The sequence below is a fragment of the Ptiloglossa arizonensis genome, chromosome 4 (genome assembly GCF_051014685.1).
Source record: "Ptiloglossa arizonensis isolate GNS036 chromosome 4, iyPtiAriz1_principal, whole genome shotgun sequence".
NCBI classification, from domain to species: domain Eukaryota; kingdom Metazoa; phylum Arthropoda; class Insecta; order Hymenoptera; family Colletidae; genus Ptiloglossa; species Ptiloglossa arizonensis.
Genome location: NC_135051.1, coordinates 27048142 through 27068590, shown reverse-complemented (window position 1 = coordinate 27068590; position 20449 = coordinate 27048142). Strand labels below are relative to the sequence as shown.

Here is a 20449-nt window from a genome sequence, read left to right as displayed (position 1 = left end):
GAGGCGTTTAAGCACACTCGCCTTGACCTATCCGCGTTGCAAACGAGCCGCGCGTCTCGGACTACGGAGCGGAGCGGAGACTCGTGCCCGCGAGGATTTCGTCCTAAGAAACCAGGAAGACGCGGTTCCGTCGGTCGTCGGTGCTCGCCGATTATTACGCGAGCGGCTATCTTTAATTGCGTTATGAATATTTCATCGTCGACGGCAGCTGCGCACCGGCTCGGAATTTATGCCAAATAAATAGTTTACCCCGCGTGGATCGCGACGATGGTTTTTCGAAGAGGAATTTCGCTTCGCCGTTTTAAATCGAATCGCGCGCGGTTAAACGTTTCGTTCGGAGGATACGCGAGCCCTTGACGCCGGTTGGAAAAGTTTCGAGCCGAGTGCTCGCGAGTAGCGAAGCTTTCTTGCGCCCTTCGGTGAATCAGCGAACGCTGACCTTTGGAAAGTGGTTGCCGAGTTGCTCTCCTCGGAATGTATCCTCTCGCGGTGACGAACCGCGCAAACTTCGTTCCTCGAACGTGGAGTTCAACGATACGGTGATTCGAGGAGGGAGGCCGAGCTGGTACGCGGCGCGCTTTTGAACGCGGAACGCTTTCATTCGAGGAGACGTTCCGCGATCCCGTATCGCGTTGTCGATGGCTATTTGGAACGCTTGGTAGCGAGTTACTCGCGTGCAACGAAGGTTTCTTACGCCCTTCGGTGAATCAGCGAACGCTGACCTTTGGAAAGTGGTTGCCAAGTTGTTTTCCTCGGAATGTTTCCTCTCGAGGTGACGAACTATGCGTCACCGTAGATACGTATTTCTGTCGGGCACGACTTATCTAACGTCTCGGCGTCGCTCGGTTGCGATCCCGTCTCACACTCGACGCGCATCCTTCCTTCTCCGAGCGTTTAAGATATTCCGCTCGATCGACGAGCGATATCTTCATAGCTGCGCGCCGCTGTGAATTATTAGACGCTGTCGCGCGCACTTTTTTCGGACGTTCTTGGCGATGAAATTTACTATTTCCCGGGAGCGCGTGCTGTTTCGAAACACCCCCGTCGATGATTTTACGTTTTACTCGAGTTTCGCTCCGGTAGAACTCGAACGGTTCGCTAAAATTTGATGGTTTTCGCGAGCGGTGCCCTCGCTCGATAATATCGGGCTTGGACGCGGTTCTTCGCGCGATAAACGAAAGTACAGGGATGATTTCGCGTTCGAGATCACGTACTCGATTCATCGAGTACGCACGTTTACTTACTTTTTTATCTCATAGACGCAATCGCGACAAATTTCGTCCATTGGAAACTATCCCGCGTAACGCGTAACTAATCGGATTCCCCTTTTCGACGATCATTCGTATGATCGTTCTCGAGGATTATCCTCGTGCGATCGACTATTACGATCGGTGTGCTCTCGAATAGTATTTTCGAAGCACCGGTGTACGGTGCATCGGTTCGAGTCCTTTGAAGAATACTTGGACGCTAGGCCGTGTACGATCTCGATTCGAAACAACGGATCGGGAAGTCACCCTCCTCGATCCTCGAGTGTTTGTATTAAACGGCCGCATAATGGGCTCGTAATTTGGATCACGTCGAGATACGGGGCACCCTTTGACTCTTTACGAGCTACGCACCGTGGAGACCCGAGTTCGCGTTCGTAGGATTGGGAAAGGGCCGCGATTCTATTTCGGAGCGGATTTTTCGATCTGGTCGCGATTCGATTTCTTCAATCGAGGAAACGCGAGACGATCGAAGAACCGTGGGATAATCCGAGATCGTTTCAGCTTTCGTCGGAAAGCAACGCGATCGATTATTTTTGTTTTCGTGCGTTCGCACCGAGCAGGAAATCATCGATCGATTTACAAAGCGGGTCGATACGATCGTTTTCCACGTTGAAACGATGCAAGTCGGCTCGGCTCGAAATATTCGAGTAGACAGAAGCGGGCTCGCGCGCGTGTACGCGTATCGCGCCCAGCGTGCATAACGAGTCAAATTGGACGAAGCACGAACGCGGATCTCTTCAACGTTTCCGCGATGTCACCTTGGCTAATGGTTGTAATTAAGGATTCTCGATTACCGTGCCACGCCGTGTTCCCGTTCATTTCGCAAAAGCCACACGCGCGTCGCCTCGATAACCGCGAATTTTTTTTCTCCTCCCTTTTTATTTTTTTTTTTTTTCCCTCCGTTTTTGTTTCCACGATAAAATTACCGGCTCTCCGCCTTGACGTCCGAGCCACGTAATTAGCGTCAATAATCGCCGTGCTTTCGTTTCCGCGATGCCGTGACAAGGTACACGATGCGACGAGTCAAGAAAATCGTTGGCTTCCTTGCTCTCGATCGATCCGTGGTATTCCGATTATCGAGAGATCTTCGTGTCCGGTCGATCCTTGGTAGGAATTTGTTCCTCGATGTTCCACCGCGTTCGTCCCGTTTCTTCGCCTCGCGATCCCGTAATTAGGCTCGATCCCCTCGTAAGATTCGCCTTTTTTATTCTCGCGACATCGACTCGGGGTGATTTTTGAGATCCGTCCGGGGGCCATCCGAGCTGGCTACGTTTCGTACGGGTGACATAGTTTCGGATAATGAATACACGGTGACTCACGGATACGTTCGCGATTACGATCGTAAAAATTGCCGCATCATCGTTGCTCGTCTTATCTTCGTTCCTGCTACGTATCTGTCGTTTAATTCGTCCAATTACGATACGAAAAATGTGCTCGTACCTACAATCTGGATCGTCGTGCCACGATTTCGCGCGCGAAAGAAAAAAAAAGAAACACGCGACTCGCGTGTTGTTACACCCGCGTCGCGAGTTTCCTCCGCACTGGTCAAAGTCCGTGTTTTCACGAATCGTGAAACTGGATTCGATTCGTTCCTCGCGACGAATTCAGTTTCGTACCGGCGGGTATAAATTCTGGCGGCCGAAATTTGAGAGTTTCCTCCCCGTTCCCGTCGCAAACTTTTTTTCCCCATTAATCTTCCCGCAAGATTGTAGATAGTTTTCGTGCCAGGTCCGGCTCGGGTTCTGCGATTCAATGAGATCGAGTTTTGGGATACTAGAGAGCGATCCGTATAACGTTTCAAAGAATCCACGATACGTCCTTGCGTTTGCCACGGTTTCTTAATTTATCTAGAGTTTTAGGAATTCTTGCCGCATCTGTCGACGAGCGTGCGCCTCTTTGAGCTCGAATTTTCACCGAGAACGATACCTCCGCTTCGAAACGATGAAATTCCGATCGACTCGTCGAAAACGATAAAAACAATAGCGTGCAACTTAGAACGATAATTACCTACCGGATCGTGTTAAGAATTTTACATTCTCTCGAAATACTCCGATGCGTTCCCCTTATCGCCACTTCTATCCGTTCCGTATCGCTTAAGCTTCTCGAAATATTCGCAGCACCGCGTTTCGAGTACCTATTCGAAAAAGTGGTAATTTTTTGGATTTTCCCCGAAACTCGACTACGAACAGAGTGAAATCTTCCTCTGGCCCTCGAAACGTTCGTTGCATCTCTTCTGTTTCGCGCTCGCTTATAAAATTCATATTTTACGCCCGAGAGCGCTGGTACGACGTGTCCGACGCGAGTCGTTCCAGCTCGTGTCGCTGGAACAACTTCATCGCGAGCTCGTCCTTACATCGAGCGTCGAACGTTTCGCAAACTTTGTAGCGAGCTGTCCGCCGCGTTCGCTGGGAAAAAAGAAAAGTCCGCGACGAGGCGGGAAGTTTTCCGCGGTAAATTTGTAAGCGTTCCACCGGCGTGGACGTCGCGCACGGCGGAAATAAATTCCGCCTATTTTTGCGCGGAAAACGGCGAACATTCCACGGCTATGGCACTCGGAGCAAGGACGGTCGTGGCTTCTATTTTTAATGCTTTAACAGCGCGAAATCGATGCGCCCGCGTACCCTCCCCTCCCCCCGATGGAGGACTTTAGAGCGAGGCGGTTGTCATTCGCGAGCGGATCGAAAGGAAAAATCTAAGCGCGATCCGTGACCCTGTGATCCACGTGTTCCTTTAACGAGGTCCGCGTAGACCCGCCCACTTTATCGACGCTGGAATATACCGGGTTAACGACCCTCGAACAACCTCGATCTTTTATTTACGCGCAAAGTTATCAACGAGTTTATCCCCACCCCGGGCGTACGTTACGCAGCAACGAAATGCTCCTGTGCGTCGCACGAGAAATTCTCTTTTCCGTCTCCCGTTATACGACCCGATATAACGGTTCGAATCGACTGCTTTTAAATTCTAATTACTTTCACGACACTCTTGATTTCTGTCGCGGTTCATTTACCTCGTTTAAACGTTCTGCTCGTATAGCCGCAGGAAACTCGTCTTTTGATACGCGGACGTTTCTCTTGCCTAGGTATCGCGATCGATGTACATACGTTTTTCGTTCTCTCGATGGACATCGATTATCGACTCTTCGATCGAGGTGTACGGGCGATCGGTACACGCCGCGCGTGGAACGCCTAGGAGCGTTCCGCGAGTACGCGTACTCGATAAGCGAGACGATCTTACGCGCACGGCGATGTTTCGTTATCGATCGAAGAATTACTTTCCCTTTTCTTTCTCTCCGAAAAGTGTTCGCTTGCGTTCGGTGCCAGGAGCTCGAAGCGAGGATTCGTTGTCCGCGCGAGATACGAGATAAAGAAAAAGCGGCGAAACGACGAGGCGCGGTCGAAAGCGGTGTTCCGAACCTAATCTCGAATGTTGTCACTCGAAAGCGGGAATTATTGTAATTGCTGATAGCGGTCGCGCGCACGCGGTAGCCGCTTCCGCGGCCCGATATTTCAACGCTCCCCACCCCACGAAGGAACAAAGAACAACGACGCAATATCGACCAACGATTACCGCTCGATTAATAACTTCTCGAAACGTTCGAAACGCTCTCGAAAACGATCCGAGGCGCGACAATTACTTTGTTTCGAGAAATTTCCTCGATCTTTTACCGCCATCGATGGATACGGTGTTTCCTCGAACGACGCGGTCCCGTGTTAATTACCAGCGTGGCTAACGATCGATCGCACGATCGATCGATAATAGGTGGTAGTATTTTTTTCATCGGTTTCTTCGTGGTTTTCAGTACGACGATGGCGGGCTGCACGCGGGTTACCTCGAGGCCGGAGGTGGCGGCGGTGGAGCAGGCCTGTACGATCCGCACGGAAGCGCCCGGGGTGTACCGGGGCTCCATCACAGTCCGCACCTCGGGGGTATGGGACCAGCACACCCCCAATACCCCCCGCCACCGCCACAGCCGCCCCAGCACGTTCTCGCGGCTGCGGCCGCGGCTGCAGCCTCAGCGGTGCCCGATGTCCACAAACGCGACAAGGACGCCATCTACGGGTAAGTCGATCTCTTCTATTCCTCGATACACCTGGGTCCAAACTGACCCTCCCGTCCCTTTCCCATTTACAATTATCGTTGAACCGTAACCGAACGATACGAGTTCGAAGCGCGCGTTCGTCTTCGAAGCGTTCGCGAATATTTTCCAAGCGTCCTCGAAACAATAACACGTTGGATAATTGTTCACGATCGATGAAATTTTCCGCCCGTTCGAGCGGGAACTCGCGGCTGCGTACGAGCGCGGACCGTGAACGCGTTAAGATACACGAACCTTTGTTTGCGTACTAATTGGGGCATTACTCGAGCACAATGCTCGATCTCTTCGCGCGCTTCTTCGACGCCAACGTTTATTTGCATAAACTGTTGCCCGATAAAGGAAAGACCGCGGTCGTACTTATCCGCGAAACGACACCAAAGACGGGAAAAGTTAACTCGACTCTCGTTCGGCGAGGTCACGCGAAGGGATTCCCTCGAGCGGAGCGTCCGATTTCGAACGAAAGGTGTTTTAAACGCGTTATCGGTTATCGGGGCTCGCCCGATAACGCGTACCGAACAATCGTTGAACTTGCGCGCGTTTACCGGTTAATACGCCGATTCTTTTACGTTCTCGTTAATCTCGTCTTAATTTCGCGCATCGAGCGGGGATCGCGCGAACCGCGCCGCGTTTACAACGGGGGGCACGATAAATCGTAATGGCCGCGCGCGATTTACATGAAAATTCATGACGCGTTACGTGCTTATTTCTTTATTACAATCTACCCGGCTCGGTCCGTTTCGGTCCGCTTTGCGGGTTCTCCTAGAGGCGCGTTTCAGCCTGTGCGCGTTAATATTCAACGTTCGGGTTCGCCTCGGGGAAATTCTTCTCGGGAAGTTTTTCGCCCACGAGGAAAAGTTCGCGCGCGCGGCAAGGGATCGGAATGAATTTCGAGCGCGCAGCGTATCCCGCGACACCCGATGATTCACGATCCGTCGCCAAATTCCGGTGATTTACCGCAAGTGGCTGTTAAAGAATACCCCCGGGTGACGTACGCGTCGCGAGAGACGTCTTCTCGCTCGTAAATTACGCTACCGCGATTGGAATATCGCTCGACAGTTCCTGCAACGCGATAGCGAAGTAACATTTGAAAAAGATTCCGATCCCTCGAGTTCGAATTCGACGTAGAGACGTTCCCCTCGTGTCTTTTCCGACGTTGGGTCACGAGTAACGTATCGATTTTTCGAAAATTCGTGCTCGCGTTCTTTTAGAATTTTTCTTCGTTACGCGCGTATCCGAGCGCCCTTCTTGGTCGAAGGTGTCGCGCGAAGTTTCTTCCCGCGCTTAGGCGTTCGATCTTTCGCCCTTTCGACCAGTTCTGTTTCGCGTCACGCTGCCGGTTTTTACAACGTGTCACGGGGTCCGCGCTGAATAACATTATCGCGAGGTTAACGCGGTCGATAATCGACACGTTTCCACCGGCCACGTTTGTCCATCGCGTATGAATAATACCGGTGGAATTTTACGCTACGAAATTCACATTCGTCGACTCGGAACTCGGATCGAAGGGAAGCTCCGAAATCTAGGCATTCGAAGCTGGTTGCAGCCTTCGACGTCGTTGAATCGAAACTTTCGAGTACTCCGGTCGCCCTATAAATCATCCTCGCGCTCTCTACGAGTTTCGACGTACCTGGAAGCGAGAATACAGACCTGCTACGAAATTGCTCGATCATTCGATTCCTATTGTCTGCCTAAAAATTTGGCTATCTCGTCGATAACGTCGTCCTCGAGAAAACGGGAGCGAAGAGTACTCGCGAAACTACCCAAGGAGATTCGCGTTACGGTTGAGGCAAAGTATCGATCGCGGTGTAGGGTAAAAAAGTGAAAAAGTGGTACTCGTTGGTGGTACGCGTACCGGAAACCGCGTCTCTCGCGGAGTCTGGGCGCCTCGTGGCACGCTTCCACCGTAGCTCTGAAACACGTCAATTGGCCCGTTTTACGAAGCGGCTCGGGCCCGTGTTCCGTGTGATTTATAACCGCGAGATGGCCCGATTTCTGGTACACACCCTAGAACGGGAGCCTCATTATTTCGCGCACCCTGTAATTTGTCCACTCGTCGTGTGCCCCGACCGAACCCCGAGCGGATTCCGGGACTTTCTCGGAACGGCCCTCTCGACCGTTCCGAGCCGGCGTTTAGCCTCGTAGCCGTTCATTTCCTTCGCCGTTGATAAACTCGTGTTTACAAACCGATCGTGTACGCTCTCGCTGCCTGTAGCGGCCCGATTGAGTCGTCCAGGTGAAATCGCCCGTTTTCGTTCCTCGTTTCTGTTTACCTCTGTCGCCGAACCCGTTTCTATTCCGCCTCTCGGTACCTTTCGCGTCGATATCGTTCGCGTCGGTATCGTTCGCTCTCCATCTTCGCGGGAACGCTCGAACCGGTGATTTATCCGTCGAAATTTCCGCGATTCCCATGGGCGAGAAAGAAGGCCACGAGGTAATGGCACGGTGGCCATTTTCGAACGCGAGTCGCTCGGAAACGCGGGACCTTTCGATATATCTCGGATCGGTCCGGGTTGCAGTAGGTCCTTTCCTCTACCGTAATTCACTCTGGTATTTTTACGTTCGTTCCATGCGCGCGTTTCTAAATTATCCTCTCCTTGTTGGATCACAGGGATTGCCGATCTCGACGCACCGGCATCGTTCCTAGAATGGACACCGTTCGCCTGGCCGCTCGTTTCCCATTTTTTCTTTCAGAAATAACTGCAACCGTCTCGTTGTCCGCTTCAAACATCTTTTCGTACTCTTTCGTCTCTGTTTCTCCTTCGACATCCACCCTCTCTTTGTCACGAATCGGTGGAATTGGTAGAGCAGCTATTCTTTTCTTTCCAAGGATCGTCGATCCTGGACACCAGTGACGGAGCAGTGGCGCCTCTCGCGAGGAAGAAATTCTCCGAGCTCGCTCGAGCCAAAGATCCGCGTTCGATACGGTCCAGCAGCGTCCGATCGATTCTGTTACTCCGCGGCGCGAACCTTATCGTACGGAGATCGATTCCGAGCGGAGTCGAGCGCAACGGGACGCGAAAAAAAAAAAATTTCGCTGTGAAACGAGTCGCGCGATTCTTGCCGGTGCCACGGTCTCGCTCTCGCTCGCTCGCTTGCTCGCTCGCTCGCGCGCTCGCGCACGCGGAGTTTACGTAAGCCGATCGAGGCAGACGTAACGCACAGGCGAATCTGCCAATCACGGGAAGCCCGGATCCTTATGCAAGGTACACGATTGGCCGAGTCGTTTACGGATTAGACACGTCTTACGCAAATCTCCCGCGAAGCACCGCGCACCGTTTCTGTGCGTGTCGAGTTCTCGCGGCACTCTCGTGTTCTCGCGCTCGCGCAGGAAGTTCGATCGACGCGGCGGGCACTCGAGCCCGCGCTCACGCGTATCCTCGTATTTAATATTCCATTTTTCCCGATCGACGATAATTAGTGCATTAGAGTGACGTTTCAGCAGATGAGCGGGTAATGAATATTAATGCACTGTTTAATGGAATTGATTGAAGCGCGCCGGTTTGATTACATCACGCGACTCGCAGTCGGACAGCCACCCGGGAAAACAGGATCTCGACGTTTTATTCGGCGAGTGACGGACACGTTTGCGTTTTGCGTTTTCGCTCGCCGTTCGGGTAACCGTGGCAGCCCGGATACCGCGAGAAAATTAACGGTGCTTTGATTTTTCTTTCCTTTTGCTTCTCAACGTTGGAAATGTCGTTCGCCGTCCAAGGGGGGCGCGTTTCGTTGAAATCGGGAAGAATCTCTACGGGACGCGGCGATCGGGAGCGTCGATAACTGGTCGCGTCGACACCGGTGGAGTGGTTTTTCTCGGGCGTTAAGCTCACCGAGAGGCGCCTCGGGAACCCGAGACATCGAGACTCGAAAAAGTGTCCGCGAATCGCGAATATTACGCCGGTGGAACCTCGCGTTCGATTTTGCACGGTTTTCAACGTGCCCGTGCATCGCGATTGATTTTCAGGCCGGCTCGTTTATCGTTCATTATCGCTGCCAGCGCGTTCCCGTTGTTTTTATTTAAGCCGCGATAAAATTAACATGCACCGGCGATATGCAGAGCGCGGAGTTCACTTTCACCGAGGTCGGGTTCGCCTCGTTGCCAGGGTTTCGATATTTTAATTCAGCGTACGACGTTAATTAATACGCGTTAATAAGCATTTCTCTCGTCGGGGTGAAAGTAGTGGAGAAAAAATGCTCGCGGGGCACGCGAGCGCTTCGTTTCTTCACCGTGTGCTCGATATCTGCGATTAACGTTAACCGAGTAATTTTATTCAGCTCGGTGCGTAAGCGATCGTTTAAAAAAAGAACAGCGGAACACGGTTCTCGCCGTTCGCGGTCATTGTCGAGTTCCAGTGCGATCCTTGACCGATTAATTTCACTTACGTCGAATTACAACAACGCGAAGATTTCATTCGCCCGCGTTCGTAGGTGAAACTCGACGTCGCTGCACAGGTTCGATAAATCATCCACGATCGACGTCGATTCCAGCGAAATTGATCTCTCTCTCTTTCTCTCTCTCGCGTCGAATTACAATAACACAGAGTTTCTTTCGCGGTAGGAAAAATGGACAAAGGTCTAGCGATTGGCAAAGTTATTCGCTCTCGTTAGCATCGATAATTTTATCGCTCGCGATTAGAGTTTTTGCGAGCCGACGAAAGAAATGCAAATACCCGTGTACACGTATCCGTGAATCCCGTAGCACGCGTGGCGTGTTCCTCCGATCGTTGTTGTTGGCGCGAAATTGGCGATAGCCGCGTACAAAAAGGGCCAGGTCGGTAAGGGCAAAGGGGTTCGCGGGGCGTCGCGATCGAGGGCGGAAACCGCAAAAACCGCAAACATCCTCCGCGCGGCGTACAGCTCGCAATCATATGATTACCTTCTGCGGTCCCGTCATTCCGACACCTCGTTTCGACCCGTCATTTGTCATCGACGTTGCACTTTGCTGCACCGCGACCGCTTAAGGAACGTGCAGTTAAAGCGCGCGGCGGTTCGTTTCCGGCTCGTAGTCCGCGGTTTTCCCGATTGCGCGAAACGCGAAACCGCATCGAATAATTGCTCGCCCGCCCCGAACGCTACGTGAAATATTTCCGTGCCTCGTGGCGGGCAAACTTTTTCGCGATTACGAACTCGTTCCGAATCGTAAACGTTCGCTCGAACCGGTCGACTGCTGCGCGACCCACCGTCGTATTCGATTCGAAATATCAAAGAGTTTACACCCGCTGGTAAATAAATGAATAAATAAATCGTAGCAGAGAGAGAGAGAAAGGAGACTCGGATGTTTAGGAATCGGATTTCGGGAAACGCCCGCTTGCGTCAGAGTGCCACCGAGGGGCATCTGCGAGTACACGTGTGTTTATGCGCCGGGTTGAGAGTCCTTAAGGACACTGCAGCGTAGCTCGGTTCCGAGAGAGTCCAGCGACTTCTGGAAACTGAAAATAGAGGCCGATACGGAAAGTATTATTCCACGTTCCCGCAACTTAAACACCGTGATCGTTTATGTTCACGGCCGCGGAATTTTCCGAATAAAATAAACCGAGTCCCGGTGTATCGCGATTTCTATTTCCTCGTTCGTTGCTCTATCTCTCTCTCTCTTTCTCGGTGGTACGTTACGGTATCGTGAAACAACGGGTCGAAAGCTCGACGAGACCGTGGTAATCCTCGAGTTCTCTCCGATTTGTTCAATGGAACGTTAATTATACAGTTCGCGAGTAGCAGCTATCCGATACACATTGCGCAAGAATTTCCCCCGATTCGCGCTGCGCGGACTCGGGGTCGGTCGAAGCTCGTTTTCGTCTTGGATTACGTTAATGGGTGAAAATGGAGATTTTTCGAGAAAAGTTGGCGTTTTACGGTGAAAGCGAGGAGACGGTTGCAGAAAACGGGGTTCTCGCGAGGGAGTCTCTCTCCGTCCGCGAGGATGGATGCGAGTCGAACGAGGACGAGAGAGGAGGCCGAGGGAAGTTTTTTCGTCGAGTCGGCTAGCCGAACTCTCGGCTGGTCTCGGCACGGTTCGGTTCGCAAGAGTCGTTGCTCGCGGCGGCCACGTCAATTTGTCGAAATTCGTTCCGAATCGTTTTATGTCTGCCACGCCGCGAGACGCGACCCGCTACCATGCGTACACAATACCTCTGCCCATAGTGCTACCACATCCCCGGGTCCCGTTCCCGAACCGTTTCTTCGATGATTCGTCTCGAGACCTCTAAGGACACATAAACGTATTTCTTTCTCCAGAGAGAGAAAGCCTCTACCCCGGGGTCGCCGTTTTCTTCCCTTTGCCGCGCCACCGCGCGAGAAATTCGTTCGTTTCTCGCCGGAGGGAATTATTTTCGTTCGTTCGACGATTATACGACCTCGAAGCAGCCGCGACGAATCAACGAATAATTAACGCCGCCACCTGGAACGGCTCGTTCGTTGTTCGCGATTCGAAAATCCGCTCGAGACGAAATTATCGAAGACGGTTTCGAAACTGGGAACGCGAACAGGTACCGAAACTGTACGAACGTCGTTTCCAGCGGGATGAATATCGTTAACGTTCGCGGTTTCCACGGTGTACTCGCACGGACGATAGTTGAACGTTCGTTAATCGGAGAATTTCAAAGTCGAGCGTGTTTCGCTTTTTTCGTTCCGAACGTTCTCGAGACGTGTTCGAGGTCGCGGCTGCCGTTAAACGCGGACCAACGTTCGATAGAGCGGATCGTAGCTTTAAAATTGAACGGTAATAAGAGCGTGTAAATTTTATAGATTTTATTTCGTACGGTGCGCGCACTTGGCCCGTACACTTTCTCCTTTATTTTACCCCGCGAGAAAAAGTCCGGAGGAGTGAGGTCAGAGCCGCTGGCCATGTTTTATCCATCGCTCACAACCCAACTCGCTGTATCTCATGAATGGCTCATGAGGAAGCGCAACATTTTGGGTTCGTTGCATTCCTTGCAATTTCCGTCACAATATTTCGCGCTCGCGCGCGATATAAAATTGATTACATCCACCGAGACGGCTTATTTATCGTTCTTTCTCTATACACCGTTTTATCGATTTGGTAACGGCCGGCTGGAATTCCAAGTATCCGGTATTAATTTATAAATATTAGATGCTTCGCAGATGCCGTTTCACGATGTTTTACGATCGAAAATATCGCATAGCCGACTCGCGAGAAACGCCGGTCGAATTTTGCGTTAAAAAGCTCGGGACGAGGGACCCGTCTATTAGCATAAGCCTAGTCGACTTTAATTAGGGGGAATCGTGAAACACTTTTTTTCCACCGTATCGAGCGATTTATCGTATCGACCGACGGGGAACGCGCGTGAATTATTGCGTGTTCTTTTCCTTTTTTTCTTTTCTTTCTTTCTTTTTTTTTTCGAGCATCGTGCTCGTCGTACACTTTAAATCACAAGTGTAGTCCCCCAGTTGCAATGTAGTTGCACCAGCATCGGCTAATCTTATCTTATCCGGTGATCCTCCTAATGCCGTGGTAACCGTGGTCCGTGTGTAACACGCGCTCGCTCGCCCACGAGAATACCGTTGAAAAATATTCTCTTTCCGTATTAATAAAACGATCGTTTCGATCCAACGACTATGCTATGATTTCGAATCGATTTCCTTCTTGTTCCTCGGCGACGATTTCACGGCCCGAGGTATCGTACCGTCGCGAAATCGAAGAGCTGATTTTCGAATCGTCTTCGATTCAAATATCTCAACAACGCGAATTGCACGCTGCGAAACTTTCCACGTTGCTTTCGAACGCGCGTCTTTGTTCGCGATATTGAAACGCGTCTTAAATCCAAGGTCGTTACATCGGGAACACGAAACGCAACGGGCGTCGCAAGGCGTGGATTTTTCTTTCACAATTCCGCTAATCGACGGTTCGCGAGAGTTGTTTACGATGAGGCTAAAATAAAACAAACGCGGTGTATTGTGCTTTAAACGTTTCGGTATCCAATAATTTATTTCCAATACCCGTTATCTTCCCCCGTAACCGTCCGAACGACTTATTTCCATAATTGCTCGTTTAATAACATTGTTGATGCACGTCCCACATTTTTGCAATTAAGCGCGACGATTCTAAGTACACGTTCTTTCGTAATAATGTAACGTAATTGCGGTGACGTGTACCGCGAACCGTAACGGAATTGAAAAATGCGAGTCGTATATTTTTTTGACAAGTGAAAACAATACTCGCGCGATCGACGTCTGTTCATCTTCCTCGTACGTGCAAAGTACTCGCTCGTAGCGTCGGTGGGAACGCGATGAAAAAAGATCCTTCTCGTCGATGTTTCGACGAACATCTCGACGCGTTGACTAAAACACGTCGTTTTGATTATTTTTTTGCATCGAGTACCGGAGAATGGCGACCGTTGGCGGATTTATAACGTTTTTGGAAACTCGTCTCTCGGATCGAGCCTCGTAGGCCTCGCGAACGCGCGAGTCGTTCGCCGTCGGAAGCGCGAAGAGATCCGCTCCGGGTCGAAGCGAGCGGCCCGAAGCGTTTCCATTCGGCGCGTGAATTTTCCTTCTTTTGGCCAGTCTCTCGTCGGTGTTAATTGCGTCCTCCTCGTAGCTTAAACAGGCGCGTCGCGTTTGCAGCGAGATAACGACGGAAAACATTGTCGAGTCTGGGAAAGGGTTCTTCGCATCGATTCCAACGTTAAACGCATCCGCGTGTATATCTCTTTATTTTTGCGCCGGTGGAATCCCGGCAATTCGATCCCGCGTATATCTTCTAATCGCCGTGTCGTTAAAGTCTCAGAATTCACAGAATGCTGTTCGCGGGGAACGAATAACGCCGTAATAATTTATTTCCACCTCCCCTATCGCGAGCGTCGAGGAGGCTCGATTCTTTTTTTTTTTTTCTCCTTTTCCTTTTTCTTTTCTTTTTTTTTCCTTCTTCGCTGGAACGCGCGTCCCGTTCGATAGCTTCGCTTTCACCGTCTTGGCTCTCGTCTTTCATCGTGCTTTAACCGAATGCCAAATGCGATCGCCGGAATCGGCTCCGAAAAGTGCCAAGCAACGACGATCCCGTTTCTCGCGTCTCACGTTGGAAAACATTTTCTTTTTTTTTTCCTCTCGTTCTTGTTTCTTTCTTTTTTTTTCTCTCGTTACGTTTATTTATACCGCGTCGATGTAACGCGCAGCGAGTCTTCGAACGAAGAGAGTCTCTCTCACCTCGGGGCGAATTTTACGTCGTATACGCGGGTATCTCGCGGTCGGTCGCACGGCTCTGTTTACTCGAAATAGAAACCGTCGGTTTTATTTCTCCGAAGCGTGGAACGCATCGGCGGAGAACTTATTGCGGCACACGTTGCCACTTTGCGCGATCTCGGCGTCGCTCGGCGTTGCTCGGCACTCGAACGGTTAATCAACGATATCGTTGACCGATCGGAAGATTAATTCATTGTACGGCGGATATACCCGGCGGCTCGGTCTTCCCGTGGTTCGCTCGCTGGGAAAATAAATTGCTCGAAAACGAAACAAGCTCCTCGTCGAGACGGAGTTAATTAACCGGCGCGGTTTTCGTCGCCGGTTTCGGGCTTGTACCGCGCCTTTATCTCACGTTGGCTTTCTCCTCTGTTACAGACACCCCCTGTTCCCGCTTCTCGCGCTGATCTTCGAGAAGTGCGAGCTGGCGACGTGTACACCGCGCGAACCCGGTGTCGCGGGCGGTGACGTCTGCTCGTCGGAGAGCTTCAACGAGGACATCGCTGTCTTCTCCAAACAGGTAAGCTCTCTTCGATCGAAATTACAAGAAACGATCGAGAATCCAACCGAGATTCCAAACTCGCATCTTCCCGTTGATTCTCGAGTACTCGCGAATCGCAAGTCGAGGGGGTAACGAACTCCGTGCGAGCGAAGCAACACCGCACCGAGCGAGATCTCTCGAGCGGTGATCTCGATCGTTTCGACGCTTCGAATTGCACGGAGGACGTCGTTGCGCGCTGGTCTTTCGACTCGAGAAACCGAAAACCGCGTAAAGGACCCACGAAGAATTCTGCGGTTTTCCTAATTTCCGTCCGACGCGTTGTCGCGAGCGACCGTTTCGCGAGGGAATGCGCGTTCGTGAGGCCCCGGGCCTGCCCGTTGGTTTCGAGCCGCTCCAAATGAGTCACGACTCACCGACGCGGTCTCTCCCTGCGCCTCGACGGAACAACGAATTCGACTTGTTCTCGTCCGGTTCGTTCCTTCCTTCTTCGTGCCACGGCACTTTCGAAGACGATCGTTTTTCGCGATGCTCTCCGCCCGAAAAAAAGAAAGCGTCGCTTTACCGTTCGGTTTTGCATCGGATGCCCTCGCTCGATGAGCAAATTTACGCGCAACTTTCTCGACGTTTCGATATCGAGGCAAATATCGATGATCCACGTTTTGGGTGTCTCCGGTCCGATCGGTTACCTTTCCTTCAAGGAAGACGGCGAGATCGGTGCCCGATGGTTGTTTCCGGTCCGCGCGTTCTACGCACCGAAAGAAGATCGCGAGTCTCGCGGTGACTAGAGGCGTTAACCACGATCTAGGAACATCGGTGGTGCCTTCGAGGCGAATATCGTCCATGGTCGTGTCGTCCGCGCGAACGCGAGCAACGAGCCGGAAGAAGACTCGCGTTCCCGTCGTTCGTTTTTTGTACGCGCGTCTCCGTCGGTCGCGCGGCGTTTTACTTTTCTTTCGCTTCTCGGTCGCCGGTAACTCAGCCGAGGCGAGTCCTCTCAAGGACACGCGTAGGTAACCGGAGAACCCATACGCGGGGCCCGTGCGCCGCGGACCGATTCGGGGGCCTTTTAAAAACACACCGTTTCGGCGTCCACGTTCCGCAAGAGGGTAGAGGGGTGGGGGGGCGGGGGTCCGCGGGCGGATCGCCCCGGGAGCACGTTCAGGTATACGCGTCCGGGTGACCGTGTTTCGCAGCGTACCTTCCAGGAACGCGATCGATTCGTCGTTCGAAATAAATTATCGATTTTCTCCCCCTACGGATGACGAGGGGGAGCAAAGTGCGCGACGCTTGACGGGGGAGGGGGGTAACAACACCGTTGTCCTCCGTGTCGATGGAACGATTCACGCGGAGGGAAAAACGCCAGCGGGTAACGCTCTCGGCGAGTAACGCTCGACCGTGGAAACAAAGCCGAGGCGATTAAGTTCGAGCCGACCCGTGGACGATAAAAATGTCGCCTTGGCGGTGCCGCGGTTCTTCGCGCAGGTTAGTCGATGCAAACGAATGCAGCACATTTAGATCGAGGGACGTCGTATCGGCACCTACCTACGTATATCGCGGAGACACCAGATAGCCGCGCGTCGCGGTTTATCTATCGGCATAACAATTGCCCCGGCGAGTACTCTCCTCTGTTCCTCGTGAGCGATCGGTTCGATTTTTCGGCCGTTCGTCGCCGCACGGTTTGCCTCGTTTCTTTTTCTTTTTTCTTTTTTTTTTTTCTCTCTTCAACCGTTCTTTCGCCGGGAAATCGAGCGACGGATCGTAATCTCTAAATATAGAGCGTCGGTAATACAGTAGCAACTGCTCCGAGCCAACGCCACGGGCGAGATAACGATAAGAGTTAAGCCTCGACGCGAGGTAGTAGGGCGAGGTGAGGTAGGTGTTCCGTGTCTTAATTCGACGCTGCTGTTGCTGCTGTTGGCGTCGAGAATTGGAAAAGTCCGCGATTAGAAATTTCGCGGGCGATCCTCGACGGTCCTAGCACCGCGCGAACTCTACCTCTTTCTCTCTATTCCTCTCTGTTCTCGTCTCTCCTTCTCCGACGTACGAGAGCGTTCTTGTTAAGCCGCTCGTTCTGTTATTTATCCGCGGGCATGTCGACATTACGCCGAGAGACAACCGCGCGCGCTCACGGATAGTCCGTTAGAATTGCGAAATTGACATGACATTTGCATCTTAATAAGGCGCATAGGATTACGCCGGTACGAGGTTCTCGAGGACGCGCGGGGAGCGGGGAACGGGGGCGGGAAAGGATACACCAGAAGGCTTCGCGACGCGACGCGGCGTTTCTACGAGCATTGCGCGCGCAATAGCGTCGGGTAACCGCGCCGGTAAATCGCGTCGGCCCGAAATCCCAAAAAGCTGGCTAAAATGCTAATCCCGTTGCTTTTAATTTACGTCCGTGTACGGCAACGGTTTTCCCGTGCCGAGTACCCGGTTGTCCCGTTCTCTCTACGAAGAGTCGAGTCGCCAGTGGTTGTCGACGATTTGGAAAAAGCCGGGAACGGGCCGGGTTTTCGAGATTTCCGATCGCTTGGAGTCCTGTCGCGCGTACTCTTTCCCTCCCCTCTTCCCGGTTTCGTGTCACCGGCGTATCGACGCAATTAATTTCACCGTACGCTAACGAATCGCGAGACGACGATGAAACATCGTCCGTGGCTCGGCTATCTGGCGAGAGATCGACTTCGGGGCCGCGACTCCTTCGACGAGCCAACGAGGAAGCGGCCATGCGTTCGCGGTTGGACGTGTCCCGCTAATTCAGAGATTGCGCGCGCCGACCCCCGAGCCGGATAAACAAATTGTCGAGGGGGGACGGTCGCCGGCTCACCCCGTTCTCGCCTCCCCTCCGCCCGGGGACGGATAATGAATTTTGATACCGAGTCACGGGCATTAGGAGAGAGAACCCGCGCGTTTATCTCGCGCCTCGTCGGGAGACTTGCTTTTCCTCCGGGGGTCCCCCCTTCGGCCCCCTCTTCACCGGTATATTCGTTTTGCTCGTCGGCTGTCGTCGCCCGGTCGAGACGGGCGCAGATTACACCGGCGATTATCGGGGAATCCGCGCCGCCTCGCCCACTCGTTCTTTATTTCCCATCGATCCGTCGACACGGTGGTCTAGAGAGGGCCTCGTTCCGCGAGCCGAAGAGAACAGAGGACGAGTTTCGGGGGGGAAGGTTGTCCGTGGACACGCACACGCGCACGATCGGCGGGTACGCGCGAAAAGATAAGCAGGTGGCAATCCTCTTGCGGCGGTTTTCGAGGCGTGTCGGTCGAGCGTTGCGAGCCCTTTCGCACCCCGTGTAACGTTGCCCGTGTGCAAAGGGCGACCGAGAGACGCACGGTGGGCCGTGGGGCGAGAAAAGGGCCGCGCGCGCGTACGGATTATTCCGCGCGTCGTTTCGGTTTGGTGCGCGTCGCGTCGTGTCGCGCGGGTTGCGCATGCGCGATGGCCGTCGCCGCGCGGCGCCGCGCATGCGCGGTATCAGTCGCGGCACGACCGCCGCCGAGTCCGTGAGAAGCCGGCGAACCGTGGTCGGCCGTGGTCTGGTCGTGCCGGTTGGAGGGGGCAGAAGGGGTGCCACGGAGCCGGTGGAGCCCGCTGCTCGTTTTCTGCCATTGTAAATTGATCTATTCAATGGGGGCCCGGCATTATCCCGCGCGCGGTCCACGCATCGTGTGCCCTATGGGGCCTCGATGCGTTCCGCGCGAGCTCCCTTTTTGCGCGTCGGGCTGCGCAGCCAGCCAGCCAGCCAGCCTCGGCTCGGCTCGGCTTTCGGCTCTCGCCGGGGCTCTCGGGCTGCGACGTAGCAACGCGCGCCGCGGGAAGCGTCCCGCTGGGCCGCGTTACGCGCGCGCGCATTGTTGTGCCCTTTTTTGCCCGAACGGATCGCCGGCCCGTCCCAGTTTTCGTGCCCGTCGGCCCCCGGGCGCTCCGCTGCGAAAATTTCGCTCTCGTCGGCGTCCCGGTGCGCCGCGGCGCGCTTCGCTGCCTCCAAATTGATCGCCCCCGTCCAAACGAGCATCGACGCTCTTTGCGGCGAGACAGAAACTCACGACCCTGCGGACGGGTACCTCTCTTCCCCTTAACGGAATCGAAAACGAATCGAAACCCGACGCGGATCGAGCGCGAAACCTTCCTCGACGAGAGTCTCGTTCGCGCGAATCCTCCCGCCGAAACCACTCTCGACGCGATCGCGCGTCCGTGAAGCCGGAGCCGGAAAGGAGACGAGCGGGAAACGCTGGACGAGGACCCGTCGAGATTTATTGGTGCAATTAGAACGCACCTCCGGGGGCATTAAACCCTTGTAAAACGATGGCCCCCGCACCGACAGCCCGACTAATAGGAACCGCGAAACGGTCCCGCGTTCTTCGCGGCGCGCTACCTGCTTTTCCTCCTCGAAGTCGCGGACACCGTTTCGTCCGCGAATTTATGCACGCGGCGCGTGTTCTTCTTCCTCCGCTGCACCACCGGTGGAAAACGAGCTGACTCCTTCCAGACCCGTAGAATCTACCGACTCGTGGAAAGTAGATACGCACGCGCCGGTGGTAAGGTTCGCGGGGCACGATTCTCGACGATCCGTATTTCGATAACGTAGAGAAGACACTCGCCGCGATCGAGAGCCGACTCCTGCGCGCCTCTCGAGGCACGAGGGAGAGTGTAAACAAGCGCAAAGCCGGATTATCATAATCGCGATAACGACACCCGCGACGTCTCTTTCGTCGTTGAACAACGAGATCCTCGACGAGTCGCGCGCTACCGGTTTTTCCGCGCGAGGCGTCGCACCGCTCGATTCTTTCGTGTCGCGGATCGATGCGATTAAAAACGAAACGGCGCATCGCGTACCTCGATTCGCAGCTAATCAACGAAAACGAAACTCGCGCGAAGAAGTCCGGTAGCGTCGTTCCAGCTCGTACTTATCCCGCGAGGAGCTCACGGCGGACCGGTTTCGCCGCGTTGCTCTCCGCGTTGTCGTCGACGAATTGTCCGTCCACGACCTGTCCTGGCTACGAACGGTTTTCTGCGCTTTGTCCGCGCGCTCTCACCTGGCCTCCCCTCCTTCTAATCGCGGGATCGCTCAATCGTTATCTCTCCGAGCTGGCACGGAGTTACCGCAGGGAGAACCCTCGGGGCGGTGTTTCTTTCGAATTTTACGACGCGTTCTCGAGTCCAGTTTCGCTTCGAGGAGGAATCGCGCTCCTACGCGTACGTTTCGGGAAACTATCATCGATCGACGATTCGACGAGAGTTTTCAATACCCCTCGTATCGAATTTAATCGAAAAGCCGAGCGTGGGCCGCTCCGAAGAGCATTCGTCGTCGAAATTGATTTTCTTTTCCAAATGTGGGAAAAAAAAAACACTGCGCTGCGAACGCGGAAAAACTTTCAACTTTCCATCCG

The 20449-nt window shown here is 53.3% G+C and overlaps 1 protein-coding gene across 6 annotated transcripts in view; it reads left to right on the top strand.

Annotated features, from left to right (window-relative positions):
• The window catches only part of Hth (Meis homeobox homothorax), a 440142-nt gene that overhangs the window by 7493 nt on the left and 412200 nt on the right, over positions 1-20449 (top strand). For all 6 annotated transcript variants that reach the window (XM_076310509.1, XM_076310510.1, XM_076310508.1 and 3 more), the window contains exons 2-3: positions 5071-5330; positions 14935-15076. In XM_076310509.1, the coding sequence (XP_076166624.1) occupies positions 5071-5330; positions 14935-15076 (402 nt within the window). The remainder of the gene's footprint in view (positions 1-5070; positions 5331-14934; positions 15077-20449) is intronic.